The sequence below is a fragment of the Gobius niger genome (genome assembly GCF_951799975.1).
Source record: "Gobius niger genome assembly, chromosome: 14".
Taxonomy (NCBI): Eukaryota; Metazoa; Chordata; class Actinopteri; order Gobiiformes; family Gobiidae; genus Gobius; species Gobius niger.
Genome location: NC_136865.1, coordinates 26,642,987 through 26,662,874, shown reverse-complemented (window position 1 = coordinate 26,662,874; position 19,888 = coordinate 26,642,987). Strand labels below are relative to the sequence as shown.

The following is a 19,888-nucleotide window of genomic DNA, read 5'->3' as shown; positions in this document are numbered from 1 at the left end:
GAAATTAAAGATTTGGCTGTCCAAGGACCAGATATAATGCGCGTCAAACAGCTGAAATTATAGGCTAAAAATTACAACGAAAAATCACTTTGGTTTTAGGGAATTTTTTGTTACTATTGTTGTCCTGATACATACATACACTACAGCGATACAGAAGGCACAATTCAATACGTAATGTGATACAATTCTAATGTACCAAGTATTTTGATTTGTCAATATAATAAACTGCAATACTTCATCCTGAATGCACTTTATATGAAAGCACAAGTTGATTTTCCAAAAGGTACAATCTAGATCGGTGTGACACTAAGTAAAACATTTTTTAAGTCTGGCTCTTTTGTTTAAACCAATCAGCGCCAAAACTGGTATTAACCAACTTTAAGTCAAAAACATTTGTGTGTGTGTGTTTTTAGGCCTGAGTTGAGTATCAAGGGTATTGTGATACATGACACATCTATCATAACAAAGACGTATTGAGATACAGTATATTGCAAAAACAGTATTTTGTCCCTGCCCTATTACTGTCCTATGCAATTTATCTGACTGTCCATTGCTAGTCTGACCTCTGTCTGCTTATGTTCTGTTCTGGGACTAAATAATTCCTTATTTCTGATCAAATAGCCTCTATGTTTTATATCACACAGTAGTATTTGCCTGCAGTTGTAGGTAGCTTACATGTTTTGCACAACACTGATGGGTTGATCCTTTTCATTGTCTCAATCTTGACAAAGCCTTTTAGAAATTTGCTGTGTTTGTTTCACCTATGTTCCATTTCTGACTTGGCCTCTTACCTTCTGTAATTACTGTGAGGCAGGTGCTGGAAACATAAATTTCCCTTGGGGCCCACACTGTATTTCTTGCCTTACTTTTGTGTTGATATCATCCACACTTTTTTTTTTTACTTCAAAAACCAATACCCTGTTAAAGCCTTTCTACTGCATTATGTAGTAGCAGCCTGCACCAGTGTACTAGTGTTATATACTAATTTGCACATTTTGCTTTTTCAGAAACCAGGTGGTGCTACATCCGTGCAGTCGGAGGAGCTTCTAATCGGATCAAGATTTTACGGTCAGTGTCAAATAGTGCTTCCCGTAAAGGATTATTTGAACTTGTCATTGGATTAAGTAAGCATTCAATTAAAGAGATCTTATTATTAGATTGAAAGCACCTGTGTCCATGATGGATAAGAACAAGGTTTTATATTTAAAATGTATTTACATATATTTTGTATCATGGACTTAAGGGTCAATAGCAACCTTCGTTTTAATTGTGTTTTGTCGCCCTCTGGTGACAAACAAATGCTATTTCAGTTACGCTATACCTGTCGTAGGCTGCAGCACTACAGCCTATTTTCTTTGCTTTTTAATTATATAATTTATTAGGCATATCCTAACTCCAGAGATTGAATCTAGTCCCGTACGCTACAAAGACTTGTTCAGATCATGGTCATTGATCATTTGTTCCTAGATTTGGAGTCCTGTCCCATAAGTCATCTGTCTAGCTGTGACTCATGGTTGTGGCTGACAGTAGATCACATGCTTTCCTGTTATTGGTGTTCATAGTTTAAACGCTTGAGGTGCTGTTGTACATACCGGTCCATTCAATGGTTTGGCTTCCCTCTGGCACCAAATTACTGCACTAAATTGTAGAGGCTTGAAGTAATGAGTATGCTTATTTTTTTCTGTTTACCATGCATAAGATATATTAGCCTGTTATAATTTCACTTTTGTGATCTGTGTCTTATCAAGAGTAGCTCTTCATATTCTTGTTAGTGTTGTTTGTGTTTTCTGTGGGTCAACTACTTTGATGCGGTGTTGTGGCATGGTGACCTACAGTATGTGGTCTGTGTTGTGTCACAAGAATGAATGAATGAAAACACCTTCGACCACATTTTTCAGTTTAATCCACTATTCCTCGATGTGTCCTTTATCGCTAGATGGCAGTCATTGGCAACTAATTCAAAGATCTGATTTGGTGAACTACCTATTTACTGTAAGTCACATGTTCAAAGAGTACATTTGCCAGCCACAACCAGCTGTGGTGCTGTTACTCCTAAAATCAACTTTGCACTGCATGTTCTTTGTTCTTGTCAAGGTTCCTTTATTACTTTATAGTTTTGATCTTCAGACTCCAAAATTAGACTCTGAAGCCGGGACTTTCCTCAATCATTGTGTCACTTGTTTTTATTGTATTATAAATCCCCGATAACATTCACCCAAATGGTAAAGACTTTGCACCGAAAACAATAGCAATACTTTGTGGGGTTTATACACAGTTTATAAAGAATAATACAAACATCACATCATTTCTTGATTATATGGCATCTTTTGTGTCAACTAAATGTAATGTTTGCACTTGAACTGAACATGCTTGTCATGCTGTTTGGTGGATAGTTTACAGTAAAAAGTGTTATGTGATATGGTGAGTTAAGCTTCTTTTTGCTTTCCTGTGATAAATATTGGGTTATACAACAGTGAAGTACTAAAATCCCCTGACTAAAATGAAAGTATACAGCTCACATGCCAATGGGTTTGGTGCTATGCCGTGCAATATAATTGCAGCAGTATCTCGGCAAAATCGAAAGCAACTCAACAGGGGACTTTCCAGCTTGGCAGTGTTGTGGTGTGAGACAATGGTGCTGAACTGGTTTGGCAAATGAACCTGTCCTCTGTATCATGCATGCATCCTATAATTAGCTTATTCAAATATAAAAAAAAAAACAACACACACACCTGAATCACTAGGGGTTGCTGAAGTAAAAGCTTCAATATTTTTTTCTGTATGACACTGACTATTTAAGATGTCATTCAACTTAGCCTCCATTTTGTTTGCAAACGCTCACCGTAAAATGGCGGCGGTTTGGCATTTTCACTTTCACATGTATGAAAGAGCCAAGTTTGATGTCAGGTGCAAAAATGCATGTCAGCGCACATCCTTCACTAGTAACTGGAAGTTTCACTTTATGAACTTTCTGTATAATTAGAGTAATGTCTATTAAATTGAAATATCTAAATTGATTATATGATACCATATATTCATTTATAATATGTATTTTTCTCCAATTAATATGTTTGATAACTACTTACAGTAGGGGGACAAAGTATTTCAGTAGTATTTCCACAAGCAGGGACCATTCCTCTTTGCAAAACTGTTGCAGTTCAGTGAGATTCCTGGGAAGTCTGATGTGAGTAGCTTTCTTGAGGTCATGCCACAGCATCTCAATAGGATTTAGGTCAGGACTGGGCCATTCCAGAACGCATATTTTTATCTGAAGTTGAATTTGCTTTTGTGTTTTGGTCATTGTCTTGTTGCAGCACCCATCCTCTGTTGAGCTTCCACTGTTGGACAGATGGCCTCAAGTTTTTCTGCAAAATATCTTGATAAACTTGTGAATGCATTTTTCCATTGATGATAGCAAGTTGTCCAGGCTCTGATGGAGCAAAGCACCCCCAGACCATCATGCTCCCTGCACCATACTTCACAGTGAGGGTTTTGATGTTGGTGCTGTTCCATTTTTCCTCCACACATGACGTTGTGTGTTCCTCCCAAACAATTCAAGTTTGCTTTCATCAGTGGACAGAATATTTTGCCAGTCGTGCTGTGGAGCACCCCAGTGCTCTTTCGTAAACTTCAGCTATGTTTTTATAGACAGCAGTGGCTTCCTCCGTGGCGTTCTCCCATGAACCCCATTCTTGTTCAATGTTTTACGTATTGTAGACGTGATAACAGAGATGTTGGCATGTGCCAGTGATTTCTGTAAGTCTTTAGCTGACACTCTAGGTTTTTTTTTTTTACCTCATTGAGCGGCGCTGTGCCCTTGGAGTGAAGCAACAGTGCTGAACTGTCTCCATCTATAGACAATTTTTCAAGCCGTGGATTCATGAACATCAAGACTTTTAGAGATGGTTTTGTAACCTTTTACAGCTTTATGCAAATAAATAATTCTTGATTGTTGACAGTTCTTTTGAGCGAGGCATGGTGCACATCAGATAATGCTTCTCAACAAGAGAAAATTCTTAACTAGTGTGTTTTTCAGTGGCAAGGGCAGCTTTAAAGCAGCTATACCTGTTATGTTTATCTTTTTGTAGGGTAAAATTCATTTTGGCCCATTAAACTATGTTGTTAAAGTAGATGTTTGTGAAAAAAAAATCAGCCTCATGCATGAAGTTTACGCCGTATTTTGATTTGTTGATGTTGTGTATGTCAACAAAAGGGCCAGGCCAGGATGGTAAAAATACCCATTTCGTCACATTTTGCCTAAAAGGTTAAAAATTAGGTATTGTCCCTTTAAGCCACACCTCAGTGATTGACTTCAGGTTGGCTAACAACTGACTAAATTTCTGCATACATTTGTCTAATTAGCTCTTGGAGAGGATCCGTTGCATACTTCCTTCCTGTCCTGTGAATGTTATGGCCAGTAAAAATATGATAACATGTAATTGTTTGGATGGTATTAGTTTAAGCCGAAGCTGTTTACTCCTTCTTGTGATTTAAATAAATGTGAGAAACTCCAAAGGGTTCACATACTTTTTCCTCTCACTGTAAATAGACACAGCTCACCTTATTTGTATCGGTTCAGAAGCCATTTTACAATTCTGTCTAATCGTTTCACAAAATGGCGACAGCTCGGGTTTGTGTGCGGCTGGTGAACATGTTGGCACTACACACCTCTTGGTTCATCTCACCAAGCACCTTTCTCTGCCAACAATGCGACCATAAACGTAAATAAATGAGGGACTCTCCATGTCAGCTTATGGTTTCTCTTTCGCATCGAGAGGCAAGTTCAGAGAGAAAAACACTTTGGATTCTCTGTTCACCCTTTTCATAAATGCAATAGTTAAAGAAATGAGTGTAAATATATCCCTACTAATAAAAAAATTTGTATTTCATCACATTAATAATCAGTTATAAGCACTGAGTTTTATTTGATAACTTTATTCAACTATAAAGCACAAAAGCTGGAAACGTGAGACACTGTCCTGAATATTGTTTTCAAAAATACAGGATATTTACATTATATTACAATTTACTTATTACATTACATTAAAAAATAAATACCAGTCCAGCCCATAAGTTAACTCAGCAGTGCATGATGACAAAGTACAAAACAGTCCAGTAAATGTGTCACAGCAATTAACAGGCGAAATATTATACAATTTGAATGGTCAAGAGTTCTCAAATTTGCATTGTTAACAAAAAAGGTCACGTGACTGAAACCCATGAATTTAACGTTGTGACTTCCTCTGAAATATGCGCAGTGGTGACGTTACGGTGAGAGGCCGTTTGTGGCGAGCTTCTCCCTCAGTGTGTAGTAATGTCCCCTCATGTCCATCAGCTCCTGGTGCGTCCCTCGCTCCCGAACCCCTCCGTTGCCGATGACGACGATCTGGTCGGCCTTCTCGATGGTTTTCAGTCTGTGAGCGATCACGATCAGCGTCTGGTTCGGGCACTGGGCCAGGGCCTGCTGAACCTGTTGAGGCAAAAACGGGAGTCACTCGGCTGTGCCAAAACCAAACACGCAGAAGGAAACAGAAAGAGCAACTTCAAACAGCTCTATGTTCAGTGCATATATTTGACTTTATTGCACACAAAACAGATTTTTTTATGTATCTACTTTTTTTTTTATTGTGTCAACTATTAATGTATTGCTACTACTGCACTCTCAGAAACATCTCAATATAGTTGAAATAAATTATAAATATGCATGTGTTTTATACATAATGATATAATGAATTAACTACAGCATGTTTCCCATCCCCTGGGTTACGTGAGCACTTAGCAGGGGGTACTTGGAATTATTTCAGATTAAAAAAAGAAGGTGTAACTCAGTAGAATTTCAATATAAGCTAATGATGTTTTTTAGTAAAACGTTTGAGAGTATTTTAGCTTTATTTTAAACACGACACATTACTAAATACTGAATAATCTTAGTTTAGTTGGTCATGCTGTCATAATATTGGTACAATTCTCTAAAAGAAAAAAATAACCACTACATTACACAACCTAATAACAATTAGTTGTAGCAGCCGACTACACAAGATCCAGATACTCAAAGATCAAGTTGTAAAATGTGAATAAAAAAATAAAAAAAAACAATAAATAATACAATTCATTTCCTGTTCCTTTTTGTGCAGAGCCACTAGTTTTACACAAAGTGGAGTAAGTTGTTTGACTGTAGTTTACACCGGTTTAGAGAATTTCTAGCACTTCTCTGTTCATTAAATAGGTTTTGCCAAGGTCATTTGTATACAAAAGTGCATTCTCACCTTCTTCTCACTGTTGTCGTCCAGAGAGCTGGTGATTTCATCCAGAATGAGCACTTGTGGCTCTCGGACCAAAGCTCTGGCGATGGCAATGCGCTGCCTCTCGCTCTTCGCCAGCTGGCCGCCTCCTTCGCCGACCTCTGCCATGGACACAAAATCACATCAGTAAGTTCCTATTGATATTTTCACAAACAACACCTACATGAAAAAGGTAAGGTGCGTCTAGACTCTATACCTGTGTCGTATCCTTTCTCCAGCTTCAGGATGAAGTCGTGCGCATTGGCTTTTCGTGCTGCTTCCTGTATCTCTTGGTCCGTGCAGCCTTTCAGTCCGTATGAAATGTTGTCTTTGACTGAACCAGTAAAGAGCACAGGTTCCTGACTCACCACCACAATCTGTAAGCAAAACTCTTATTAGCAAATAAGTTTGATATACAGAGAAAAATAAGGCAGTGGGTCTCAGTATGTGATTGATGTACTGAATATTTCTTTTTTTCCCCCTGTTTAGTTTTAATATTCTATTGGCAGTTAAGTGTTCCTATACTTAAAATCAGGTTTTGCAGAAGTTTAGACAAGGCTTAGTTTAAGAAAAAAAAGGAGGTATTTAACAATCTGACTTTTCTCTTCATGTCTTGTTATGCATGGAAATTACGAGAATCCATAATGTTAGGTGTTGTGCCTACCTTTTCATGGAGGTAATGGTGCTCATAGGACTTCAGCGGCTCATTGTTGAGCAAGATTTCTCCGCTTTGAGGTTCGTAAAAGCGCTGCAGGAGACTTGCACATGTGCTCTTTCCTTCACCAGACGTACCAACAAAAGCCGTCATCTGCCCTGGCTTTAGCTCCAGAGAAAAGTCCTGCAGGTAACAGCCAAAGACATTATTTTTAATATGAAACAAACCATATAGCTCTGTTTAAATAGACCTTTGGAGCTCTTGTCATAGAACTGACTCAGTGAAAGTTGTTCTAATGATTAGTAGTAACAGTAATGGTGACAAATGATTGATATTTGCTGAAGTGTAAGTAGAAATAGCTCATTGTGAAAGATGATGTTGAGTATTTTTAGTTTGCACTGTGCTTTATTGTAGGTAACAGTGATAACTTTTACACATAATTGCAACAGTTTCTTCTCACCTTCAGCACCGGCTTGTCGGGGCTTGATGGGTAGGCGAAGTTGACCTGGTTGAACTGGATGTGTCCCCTCAGCTGTTTGGGTGCGAGCGTTCCCCCAGTGCTGACCTCGGGCTTTCGGTCCAAATATTCAAACACCTTCCCAGCAGCGCCCACAGAGTTCAGCATGTCCCCGAACATATAGGTCAGAGTCTACAAGGATCGAGATGGAGAATATAAAGTCAATAAAGAATGTTTCCTATTTACTTTGGGGTATTGAAGTTGAAATATGTGGAAGCATTTTGCAATTAATGTTTTATATATTGATCTTCTACCTATTGTTGTTAAGTTCACTGCGTTATTGTTCTGTTTTATGGTTCTATATGACAAATATTTTAGTATAGGTATCGAAAACTTATTGTTCATGTAACAGTATCGAAAACCAATTATCGTTAAAATACTGTTATTGAAAAATGTTTCACGGTACCCAGCCCCAGTTCATCTACCCATGCCGCCTGTATTGTGTTAGCTCATATTCCCCTTTTGTCCATATTAAATTGGTTGATTAGTTTGATTTCAATGACTTTCAATTATTTAAAGCTACACTGCGGAACATTCTCAGTTACGTGTTGCTACTATCTGTAACAAGAGCAATTCTGCGTCCAAGCGATAATACATTTTTTGTTTAAAAAATAAATGAATAAAAACATTTGGTATAGGCGTATTTAACCTCATGTTTGGCCCCCTGTATTCAAAGCAAAACAGCTGCATCTCAAAAAGACGAGCTGGTGAAGAGGTCAAAGGCGAGGACAAAATAATTGCATCAAAGCGTCAAAGTCTTTGCCTGAAAGCATCAAGTCTTACCCTGATATTGTCTCCCAGGTCTGACTGGTAGAGAATGAAAGACACCAGATTTCCCGTGGTCATCTGTCCCCTTTGGATGAACAGCCGCCCATAGTACAACATCAGGACTTGCATGCCCAGCCCAGTCAGCTAGACACGCAAACGTACAGTGTTTATTGATTGAATTTCAGCTTAAAATGAATTGTAGATTGGCCTAAAGTCCTCACCCTTCGGACGAGCAGGTAGATGGCTCTCACGGTGTCACGCTGGGTTTTTAGCGTATGAATGGTGTTCAAACGTTGTTCGTATCTTTCTGCCTCGTGTTTCTCTGCATTAAAGCTCCTCACTTCTTGGATATTGGACACCACCTCATTGGCTGCGTCGTTCGCATGTGCCATGGCGTCTTGCACGGCCAAGGATAGTCTCTGAATACAAGAAAATGACAGTTCAACAAAATGTTTTTACAGTTTTACATAGGGACAAAAATACTGAACTTACAATACAAATTCTATACTATTTTCTGTCATTCTACTTCTACAAGTACCAGTATATGAGAAAATGTTAATATTATTACACAAAAATGGCCTCTAAACTGTGCCTAGAGGCATAAAAGAAGCATAATTTTCTACACAATAATAAAAAAAAATCACCTGATAGTACGTGTCGTAAACGTTCTGTATGACTCCAGCCACAGGCGTCTCCATCAGAACAAGGAACGTGAGCTTCCAGGAGAGACTCATCATGAGGGAGATCATTCCCACAGTTTTCACCAAGGTCCTCAGCAGCACGTTCATATTTAGACACACCGTCATCCCCATCGATTTAGTGTCTTTGGACAGTCTGGACGTGATCTCACCTACGCAGAGAATATGACCGCTTTAGCTACTAAATATAGAGATGGGAGTTAATTACATTCACTGATTTTTATTTCTGTAGTTGTATTGAAGACCTTATTGATCTCACAGTGGCAGATAATGTATTTGTTAGTCATAGTTTTTACATTTATTTGTTGGAAATTTGGATATCATTTTATATCTTTCATCAGTCTTAATTATTATATTCTCATTATATACTTTTACTTGAGTCATTTCTATCACTAAATCGTTTGGGTTAATACACAGAATGCTGTACCCGTTTTTATGGTATCGAAGAACGAAATTTCCTGTTTGGTCAATGTCTCGAACAGCTTGTGTTGTATTCTGCAAGTGAAGGAACTAACGGCGCAGAGCAGCAGCCCTCCCCTGCCCCCTGCAAACACAGATCTGAAAAACAAAGACATTCTTAAAATTAAATCTGGGAAGGCAAAGGCTAATATTATAGTAACAGTATGGTGGCATACCCTCCGAGAGAGAAGACGCCCATGGACAACACTGCTGTCAAGAACTCATTTTGCTGATAGTGGCCACTGAGGATATCAATGACTCTTCCAGTGTAGAAAGGAATAAACATCTCACCTGAGGGCGAACAAAAGTGAAGAGTTCTGTGATGTACTGTGTGTAATAAGCCCTTTGCAGAAACAGTGGTGACAGAGTTCACATCTTTTTGAGTAGTATTCTGGTGAAATACTTGTACTTAACTTGAGCGAGTTTATTTTTCAACTCATGCACTTCCATTATAGCAGTTGCAATTTTCAATCTAAACAGAACCATCAATTTTCTGTAGAGTGAAAGCAAATAATAACTCAACCATGACACTCATTTGGCTTGTGTTGTCAGGCTCTAACACTCTAACTGCTTGTTGAATATATATTTATTGTCAGAATGCTCATTTTGCAATTTTTACCCACAATGACTCTCTGTGATTTGCATGTGAATTGCATAGAAGCCTAATTTCTACAACTTTACTGTTTTAGAGAAAAGCAACATAAAAAAGTACAGCTTACAGAGCCCAGCCATTGACAAGAAGACCAGCCCTCCCAGCAGCAGCAGCAGGTCCGGTCTGAACAGCCGCAGGACTCTCACGAACAAAACTCTTGACTTTTGCTTGGTCTTCTTTTCGGATGCTTCCTCGTCTGTGTCCGGGATGGTGGTCTCCCAGAAAAGTGCAGCGGCCACGGTGGCACCGGTGCCCATGAGCCAGCACCACCAGTCCGACGAGAGCGCGCAGTCAGTGCCCTCATCGTAGAGCAGTTTGGTGCCGGTCTCGTACACAGCAGGGAGCAGGCTGAGAGTCGCGATCGTACGGAGCAGCACCGGTGTGAGCTGTCCCATGGAGAGGTGAATGAGTAAAGCGAGGGCAACGAAACGAGCCGCTGCAAATCCCCAGAGCCGCGTGTAAACTCCGACCGCGTGCGTAAAAGCAGACCCCGATGCGTGAAACAGAGCAAGATCGCCATAAGTTACTAACATCAACCCAAATATTGTTCGGGTGATGGAGGGTTTGGTGTCTGCCATCGCGCCTTCAGTCCTCAAATGACCCGCTGTGTTTGAGAACTGCGTTTTGGTGCAGCCAAAACTTTCAGTTTCGTTTTCAACGAGCTGATGGGGTTTCCCATAAATAGGCTTCAGCTTTTGAGTCGAAAATCTGTCATTTATAAACAAGCGTGAGAAATGTGAAAGTAGAACCGGGGCAAGTAGTTAGGTAAGAGATTATATAACATAACCAATAAGAAAGTTAGGAACACTAATAAAATTCAATACGGAAAGTTATTTCAGATAGATGTTAGTTTATTGTAGACTGTTCGATTTTAATAATGCAACTTCCAGCATTAATAGGACAGAACGTGTATTGTTCTACAAAGGAAAAAAGGGATTTGAGGCACTCTGACTTACAAATTAAAAGTCCTTTATTGAGGACTTTTAATTTGTAAGTCAGAGTGCCTCAGATCCCTTTTTTCCTCTTTATCACCTTATCTCTGAAGAGCACCTGCACCTACTTCTTTGGACCTACTGATGCACTCACTTTTTTCTGTTTTTCTACGTGTATTGTTCCATCCTAGAATCAATCAATCAATCAATCAAAGTTTACTTATATAGCACCTTACAACAACACAAGGAAGACCAAAGTGCTTCACAGACAGATAAAACAATATTAAAAAATCAATCAATCAAATAAGTGCGATCTAAGTCTTAAAAGCTAGTTTGAAGAGATGTGTCTTCAATCTAGACTTAAAGAGGGACAGCTCTGTGAGAACACGCAAGAAGAAGATGATTTGTGAATACCAACTCAAGTTCACAAACACACAACTTAGTGAAATGCATTTTATTAACATTTGGATACAGTATTTTACCATATTTGGGGCTGCATTTGGCCCTCACTGATCATAAAATGTAGGTAAATCATTTCCCAGAATTACTTTCTCTTCTGTGTTGTGTTCATCAATTGTGACAAGATAAGCCACACCCCCACTGGAGCCGTCTCGATTCATGGCCAAAGACAGGGCTGGAGAAAGAAAAAGGCAAATCTGTTTTACACGCAGAACAAAGCCAGTAGAGAATAAATAGGCTGAAACGCAAAACACTCTTTTTTTTAGACACAAAAGGGAGTATTTAGCTGCCCTGGCTCACAGACATTCTCCACAAAATGCACAATCAATCACATTAATGTTTCAAAGGACACATTACCCCATCACACCTGTAAAAACCTGTCCATTTTATCAATATAACAATACTCACTGTTGACAACAAATTTCTGGCACTCTTCTTTGGTCATGGCTTTTCGATATTCAGCATCCACAAAGCCATACACATACGAACTTCCAGAGCCCCCAATGGCAAACGGCTGCCGAGTCAAGAGCCCGTTTAGTGTTGCAAAAACCTGGGTGCACATAAGGAAGACAAATTACTATTAAACATTTTGCATATTTGCTTTATAGGACAACAAGAAATGGATTAAATTGCCAGGACATACACACGTAAGACAAGGGAGAAGCAGAATTATGTATAAGTACTGTTACTTTTTTGCAGAAATACATAATAAAAAAAGATTTGTTGCGTGAAGCCGTTTTACTGACCTGGCCTCCTTCTCTCCGGTCCCATCCAGCCACTATCAGATGAGCTGATAGCTCCTCTTTGTATTTGTATGAGATGTTTCTCACCAAATTGGCAGCTGATCGAACCTGGGGGTCCTCACCAATTTCCATACTGGAATCACAAGAAACCGGAGTTTAAAGAGGAGTTGGCATATGAAATATACTTGTGATACATTTGTTAGCTGTCAAATGGTAATAGCATTGTAATTGTATTGTAATAGGATATGGAGAGATTTAGCTTTTTTTTCTTAACATTTCAACCATAAGTAAAGAGTATCCAACAAGCGTAACATTTATCAAGCTTTGGAACAGTAGGGTTTATATTTTATTCCAATTCAAGGATTTCTTGTTCTTGTGTTTATTTCATATCTCATGTTGGCTCTAGAATGTCTTCATTTGTGTAGCCTATTCTGTAGTTGTTGTGCAGCTCGTGGATGAATAACTTATGTCCTCTTTACCTGTGGACATCCAGTTGATAGTTGACCACCTCTGCTATGGTCTGAGCGTCCGCGGCTGAGCCTGAGAGCGCGCAGTAGATTTTGTCATGGAGCGGAGAAAGCTTGTTCATGACTCTATTCACCACCGATGCCCTGGATCACAAAAGCAAATGGAAAAAGAAGTCACGCTTGAGTTTTGTAAAGAATAAGGGTGCAATAGTTGTGTTAGCCTGTAGCATTACGCACCCCGCAGAGACGCGTGAATCAGACCCAAGTACAACCCCGCCTGCGAACTCTATCGCGAGGATGGTTGTCTAAAGAAAAAAATATTGTTATTAGCTTAGAAAATTCGACATACCATCCATTCAGTTATGTTAGACCGGACTGTAGGCTACTTACCCCAGTTTTCACCTCCTCGGACAACCACTCCGGCTCATTTTCTCCCAGCATGTTTTTACGCGCAGAGTGCAGAGCCTGTTATAGACGCGCAGTCGATGTTGCAGCCAAAAGATTGGTTAAGTCGCCTGGTATTGTTTACAGCGTTTAACTATTACAAATATTTAGCTTTTTTACCAAAACAGCGACTCCATTTTGTTGCCAGGTACTGGAGCGAAATTGAAAGTAAAAAATATTGTAGTAGTCCCGCCTCCTCAATACAATGTGGCGTAAGGGTGCACTGTGCAGCCATTATTCCATACTGTGCCCTAATGTTTCATTGTTTTGTTTTTTGAGTATGAATTAAACTAAAAATACAACTGAAGCTCATGGACCTTATGGATAAATCAAGTAGTTAAAGGCACAATTTGCAACATTTTGGACTTAATTGTTGCCATCATTGCAAAACATGCTCGTCACAGAAAATGCTATTTCTACAGCGGATAATCAAAAAATGGATTTGGATGAGAATCTAACCTATTTAAATATCAAATTCTACTGACTTGACTTTGGTCACATCTCCATGGAGACAAGCTGAAGACGTACCCACTCCCGGTAAAGTTACTGTCATGTTTTAGGAGAGATGAGCCGCTCACAACAAGAGCTCATGTTTGTATATTTATGAGGTATTTTTCAGCTATGATCATATCTGTCATATTTCAATTTTATTTATTGGGTAAAATTCTATGCAGTGTGGCTTTATTGTCGTTATTTATTAATTTGGACTGTTTTTTTTATTTTCCTAGGGCCCTTTTCCATTTGAAAATCTATGCATTTACTCCATTAACAGATAAAAATACAAGAGCTTAAAGGAAAGGTGCATGTAATCATTGAGCATTTGTTCATATGAAATCATTATGTCATATCTATAATGCATTTATTACACATTATACAATAGAAAACATAACAAGCAGACATACATATCACATTTTTATTCAACCATATTTTATCACGCCGGCATAAAAGGAATGTCAAATGCATCTTATCGCCCCAGAGTGATTAGTGACTTCAGCCTGTTGTTTTATGAAGGTATTTTATTCGTCGTTGAACTTGGGCAGCTTGTTCCCGGGCACCACCACATGCTCTGCCCCCGACTCCGTGATCACGACCAGGTGGGCCACCCCTCCACTCACGTTGTCTCTGCCCATGGCCAGCGCGAGAGCTGTGGGTACAGGAAGCCGTGCAGAATGGAAAATAAATGAAGTGTATGCAAGTAAGGTCTAAAGTTTTTGATAATGTACTATGACTACAGTAAGTTGAGGCATTTGAGAGACTTATACCATTGGTGGCGAATTGTAGGCATTCTTCTCTGCTCATGTCTGGTCTGTATTTGGCATCCACATAGCCGTAGATGTAGGTGCTGCCGGAGCCTCCAATAGTGACTTGCTGACTGATCAACATCCCTCCAAGCGATACAACATAAATCTGCAATACAGGACAAATAAGTTAAGGTTAGTAAGTAAGGTTGAATACTGTTTACTTTTTTATCTTTAACCAGTACTTTGACAATACTCGGTTTATAACACTAGTATGTGAATAAGACTTTGTTTTTGTCTATATAGCTATCGAAGTTGCAATATCCAGAATTTAAAATCATAAAACATATTAATAAAAGTACATAGTTTCTCAATAGGACTTGTTCTATACAAGTTAGCCCTATTTCATTCGATCTCCATACCCTGCAGTGCATCAATGAACAAATATAAACCACACTGCCACTGTAACTTGTAGAAATCCTTTTTAACGCTACAGGTATTAAATGCACCTCGTCCGATAATCTGAAAGGCTACTTTTTAGACTCCTACCTGAGGTCCTTTCTTCCGGTCCCATCCTGCAGTGATGAAACCAGCTTGAAGCTCGTCTTTGTTTTTGTAACAAAGATCTTTCAACACGGATGCTGCTGCAATAACCTGCGGCTGGCTCTCCATCTGTACACTGTGAAGCAAATTAATTGTATTGGAGCATTTATTCATAAAACACACGGCAATGGTTAAGTGATACTGAGTGAAAAGACAAAACACACAACAAGAAATTATCAAACAAATATAATTCATAATATAATATAATATAAATATTAATATAATATATTATATTAATATAATATAATATTTATATAATATAAATATAATTCACTAAGAGATGGTTAGCAACTTAAAACATTCATATTTGGGGTGAAGAGACTTGCCTCAGTACACAACGGCATTATACAAAGATTGTACATGTCTGTCGTCCGGTTTTATAACACTGAAAGCATTGACATCAAATCATGAATGTATTGCACTATGTGGTGTCCACACTCATATTTGCTGCTAACACTCAATGCACCTGTACATCTGAAAATACACTCACACTGTTTACTATGTCAGATTGTTGTTGTCTTTATCATAGTTTAAATTTAATCTTCCTGCGCATGCCCTTATAGCCTTACAATCTCATAGTTTAAAATTTATTTAGTTTATTATTTATCTAAGTTATGTGTTATATGTTTTATGTTTCATGTTGCATGATAGACCGAAAATAAATCCTAGTTGTGAACCTGTTCATAACCATGGCAATAAACACAATTCTGATTCTGAAAAGCAGCATTAAATAAATAACATAAAGCTATAATTTAAAAAGCACCTGTGAAATGATAGGTGAAACTTGGCCGCCTTTAGCACCGCCTGAGCATCTGCCAGAGATCCGGCCATGCAGCAGAAGATCTGGTCGTGAACCTGGATTACTTTGTTTATCGTCTTTGAGGAAACATACTCCCTGAGAGAGACAGAAGAGAGAAAAATTATTTATAGACAATATATTCGTCAACCATGTCTTCATCAAGTTATAGTCTGTACAGTCAAGGGATGATCTAAAAACGTTGTTAACAATAATACCTAATACTCACCCTCCAATAGAAGCCCTGGAGTCTGACCCAATCACAACTCCCCCATCAAAGGTGGCAGCCAGGATTGTGGTCTGTGAACATAAGATAAACCTTTATTGATCTCACAACTCACATAAGAGTTAGGGGAGTTTTAAAACTTTAGAAACTTCCATATACATAGCAAGTCTTTTGTTTTTGAATCAGTCGCGCGTTTCCTTTGTTTTATCCAATCTGTGTGCATCATTTTTAGCTGTTTTAATCGTGACGTGTAAACTATGAATTGTGGGAAATGTAGTCGTGCGTTCGCTGAAAATGAAAGCATTGTAACTCTAAAAACAGTCGTTAAAAAGCTAAATTGTATTTATTGTACAGTGTCACTACCTGCTGTGTAGCCAAGTACGCGACATGTTAAACCATGTGTTTAGTGTATCCAAATATTCAGGCTACGTTACACATCACTTACTGCAAAACTCCAAGAAATTGGATTAGATTCTGTATTTAGCGATTTGGTGTCATGCGTAAAATCACGAACGCTGCATCGGTAGAAAATTGTGATTAATTGTGTTGTTTTTACTCACGCCTGTGCTGACTCCTTTGATTTGTGCGTCCAAGCAGCGTCCCTCCATGTTCGCTCCAAACCGAAAGGGGAAAAGAGGTGAAGTTTTTCGCAGCAGCAGCGACCTCAAGTGCGCCGCGACGCACCGGGAAGCGCAACAAACCTGTCGTGTCCGCGACGATGGCGCTATCAAATGTCTTGGAGATCCCTGCTGCCGGATTCAATTTTGAAAACGCAGCAAGGTATGCACTTACTTTAGTTACTTTTAGTCGTTAGTTGTGCCCGCGTTGTCATAAAATGTCCGGGTTTTCTACGTAAGATCAAAAGTGAAAGTAACTTTTTGAAGCCGTGTGATACGTTTTGATTAGCATAAAACAAAATAACCTGTATTAAATCTACTCTTTCTTTAGAAATGCTGCTTTAGAGGAGCGTTTTGGGGGAGGAAAAACGCCCAAACCTCTGAAAACTGGCACCACAATCGCTGGAGTAGTATTCAAGGTGGGTTTTACAGTGATTGTACACCATTTCCCCAAAACAGCATCCCTTGACAGACACAGCCTCTTGATACAAATAACCTAAGCCTGAAGTTTAAATATAATCCCATACAATTTTTGCTCATTCATATATGTAAAAGCTCATTGCTGTTGGTAGTACATCTGTTATGCTATTTGTTATGGGCTGTGGTCTCACAGAGTCATAATTATATAGATCACATATTGTATGAATGGAATGAGATAATAACAACCTTTACTATTATACCTTTAGGACTGCAGTCATATACAGAAATTATAAAAAGCTGTATCCATAAGTTGTAAATGACCATCCACTAATATTGTTTTCCCTCTGATGATGCAGGATGGAGTTGTTTTGGGCGCAGACACAAGAGCAACCTCGAGTGAAGTGGTCGCTGACAAGATGTGCGCAAAGATCCATTATATCGCTCCGAACATCTAGTACGTCTCCCAACATCGAACCCCACATGTGCTGAGTTACAGAGAATATTATTTATCCACTGCCTCATTCCTTGTACACTTTTTTTCAGTTGTTGTGGAGCGGGAACGGCAGCGGACACTGAGAAAACCACAGATATTCTTTCGTCAAACCTCGCCATATTTTCGCTAAACAGCGGCAGGAACCCTCGCCTGGTCATGGCTGCAAACATTCTACAAGATATGCTGTACAGGTAGGTTTAGTACTACTTAATCTGGAATCACATTTCTAACCACAAACTGGGCCTTTTCCATTAACTATACATGTTTGATAGAAGTGATAAAGCGTTAAATATGAAGTGTTTTTGCTATTTTCTCCATTGGTGTTTATTGTTTTGCTTTGCTTCGTCAGGTATCATGGAACTATCGGGGCCAACCTGATTCTGGGAGGAGTGGACTGCACTGGGAACCACCTGTACAAAGTGGGGCCATGGGGAAGCGTGGACACAATGTCCTACATGGCAATGGGTGAGTGAAAATGTCCACTTTATGAGAATATAATTTCATTATTTTTGATAAATGCCAATATTCCTTCCAATTGTCAATTATACCTCAAATACATCTCCTAAAAGCCACAATAACTCAACACATACAACACCATTTGTTTGATATTTTTGGTTATAGTGGGGCATTTTACAATACTCATCATAGCCTATTGTAGTCGAGGTCTTTCTCTTTTCAAAAACAGATTTATCCATTCGCAAAAATATAATAGATTCAGTAGATTTGCAACAAAGCACTTCTAACAATCAGCTACTACATAAAGGATATTAAATGCTCATTTTCCCTCCTCAGGTTCTGGGGATCTTGCTGCAATGGGAATCCTTGAAGACCGATTCAAGCCAGATCTGGAGGTGAGTAGAAATTGGCGCTGCATTTGATATTTGTAGGCATCTCAAATTGTAGAGAATAAACACAGGTCACGTTGGGGGTTTGTGTCTCTTCTTCAGATGGAGGAGGCGAAGGAGCTGGTGCGAGCTGCGATCCACTCCGGCATCATGTGCGACCTCGGCTCAGGAAACAACATCGACATCTGCGTGATCACCCGCGATGGCGTCGACTACATCCGGCCGTTCCAGGAGTCGCAGTTTAAAGACATCAGGTGTGAAATTAACACTTTACTGATTACAATTGAACTGATGCACTTATAGCACTGACTCTTTCACTAGCTCACTGACAATGGTAGTAATGTCTAATCCAAATTTGTTTTGTGCCAAAGGAAAAACAAATACAAGTACCGTCCTGGGACCACCCCAATTCTGACGGAGAAAGTCGTACCGTTAAAACTGGAGGTCGTTCAGGAGATGGTGCTGAGGATGGACACGTCATGAAACACTACAAGAAGCTCCAAAACATTCGCATGAAATCTAATAAAACAATTTTACATTCCCTCAGTCACTCACTCTGTCTCATCATTTTCTGTCATAATGATAAAATATATTAAAACATTTTGTAAAGCATCTGTTTTGAAGGGCTTGTAGTGATATGTTCGTGTGAAGTTCTGAGACATTCAGGGTTTTTCCATTGCAGTAAAAGATGTTAAAGTCGACAGCTGGACTAGGTTGTTTTAATCATAGTGTAAGTTTCTGAGCCGAGAAAAAGGGAGAGGGCTGTGCCAGGACATCTGTTATATTCTTGTCTAATTATGTACAATTCAGCGGATCTAAACTGGAGACAAACTGGAAAACTGCAATATAGTGGTCCAAGTGTGATACGCCACACAATTCAGGTTATAAAATGAATCAAAGTTTAGTGATTATTAATTAACCCAGACAGATGTAATAAAGGTAGATTCTGTGTGCCTTATAATGACTCCTAGGATACTGGGAACAAGGTGGTCTTAAAGGCACTATACCTGTTTGTTTTTTTGGTTCTTTCTTTTTGTCCTCCTCTAGTATATTATAACTCAGAAAGGTATGGGGAAAACACAATGCATCTAATTATAAAGCATTTGTCTCAGTTTCATTAACTTGCTTGCTAGTTTTGTAACATTTCTGTGAAAGTGACCCTGCAAGTTGTGAAATGTGCCTTTAAACTTGACCCTATAAGAATTTGGGTGCAACTCGCATGTTTGGAAAGTTAGGAATAAGTCGGGACCACAGCTAAGTTTCTGATCCTTTAAGATCTCTCTTTTTTTTTTTTTTTTACCCTGGTTTAGCCTACACAGCAGCCCCATAATGGAAATTGATCAAAGCACATTGATCAGCTCTAAAGTAGGTTTTATCTGTCCTTGATGTTTTTGTCTTTGTAGAACCATACAGCACAGTGTAATAAACAAGTACATTGCCCTTGTTACAGTAGACTCAACATCAACTCCATTGATGTATAACAAAAATAAATAAACTCACTAGACACACGTAGCTACCTGTAAACTGCATTTCCTCATAGATACTGATGATGAAACAGATCTTTTTCTCATTGGT

At 39.0% G+C, this 19,888-nt stretch overlaps 4 protein-coding genes across 4 annotated transcripts; 1 reads left to right on the top strand and 3 right to left on the bottom strand.

Annotated features, from left to right (window-relative positions):
* Positions 1–5,034: 5,034 nt before the first annotated feature.
* On the bottom strand, positions 5,035–10,803 carry tap2a (transporter associated with antigen processing, subunit type a). The gene is made up of 11 exons (XM_079570927.1): positions 10,098–10,803; positions 9,555–9,669; positions 9,347–9,477; positions 8,866–9,071; positions 8,443–8,640; positions 8,237–8,365; positions 7,397–7,585; positions 6,946–7,119; positions 6,499–6,658; positions 6,267–6,403; positions 5,035–5,470 (listed from the first exon to the last, which is right to left on the bottom strand). Exons 1-11 carry the CDS (start codon positions 10,606–10,608, stop codon positions 5,267–5,269), a joined length of 2,154 nt encoding a protein of 717 aa, XP_079427053.1. The 5' UTR covers positions 10,609–10,803; the 3' UTR covers positions 5,035–5,266.
* A 617-nt stretch (positions 10,804–11,420) lies between these two features.
* On the bottom strand, positions 11,421–13,232 carry psmb9a (proteasome 20S subunit beta 9a). Its single transcript, XM_079571065.1, has 6 exons — positions 13,022–13,232; positions 12,869–12,936; positions 12,644–12,775; positions 12,168–12,297; positions 11,830–11,971; positions 11,421–11,596 (listed from the first exon to the last, which is right to left on the bottom strand). The coding sequence occupies exons 1-6, from the start codon at positions 13,070–13,072 to the stop codon at positions 11,469–11,471; spliced, it is 651 nt and encodes a 216-aa protein (XP_079427191.1). The 5' UTR covers positions 13,073–13,232; the 3' UTR covers positions 11,421–11,468.
* A 767-nt stretch (positions 13,233–13,999) lies between these two features.
* Positions 14,000–16,619, bottom strand: psmb12 (proteasome 20S subunit beta 12). The gene is made up of 6 exons (XM_079571064.1): positions 16,499–16,619; positions 15,942–16,012; positions 15,680–15,811; positions 14,863–14,992; positions 14,338–14,482; positions 14,000–14,219 (listed from the first exon to the last, which is right to left on the bottom strand). The coding sequence occupies exons 1-6, from the start codon at positions 16,544–16,546 to the stop codon at positions 14,092–14,094; spliced, it is 654 nt and encodes a 217-aa protein (XP_079427190.1). The 5' UTR covers positions 16,547–16,619; the 3' UTR covers positions 14,000–14,091.
* LOC306973947 (proteasome subunit beta type-7-like) lies at positions 16,587–18,834 on the top strand. The gene is made up of 8 exons (XM_079571039.1): positions 16,587–16,718; positions 16,887–16,974; positions 17,332–17,429; positions 17,519–17,659; positions 17,818–17,933; positions 18,261–18,319; positions 18,416–18,567; positions 18,685–18,834. The coding sequence occupies exons 1-8, from the start codon at positions 16,657–16,659 to the stop codon at positions 18,794–18,796; spliced, it is 828 nt and encodes a 275-aa protein (XP_079427165.1). The 5' UTR covers positions 16,587–16,656; the 3' UTR covers positions 18,797–18,834.
* The last annotated feature ends 1,054 nt before the right edge of the window (positions 18,835–19,888 follow it).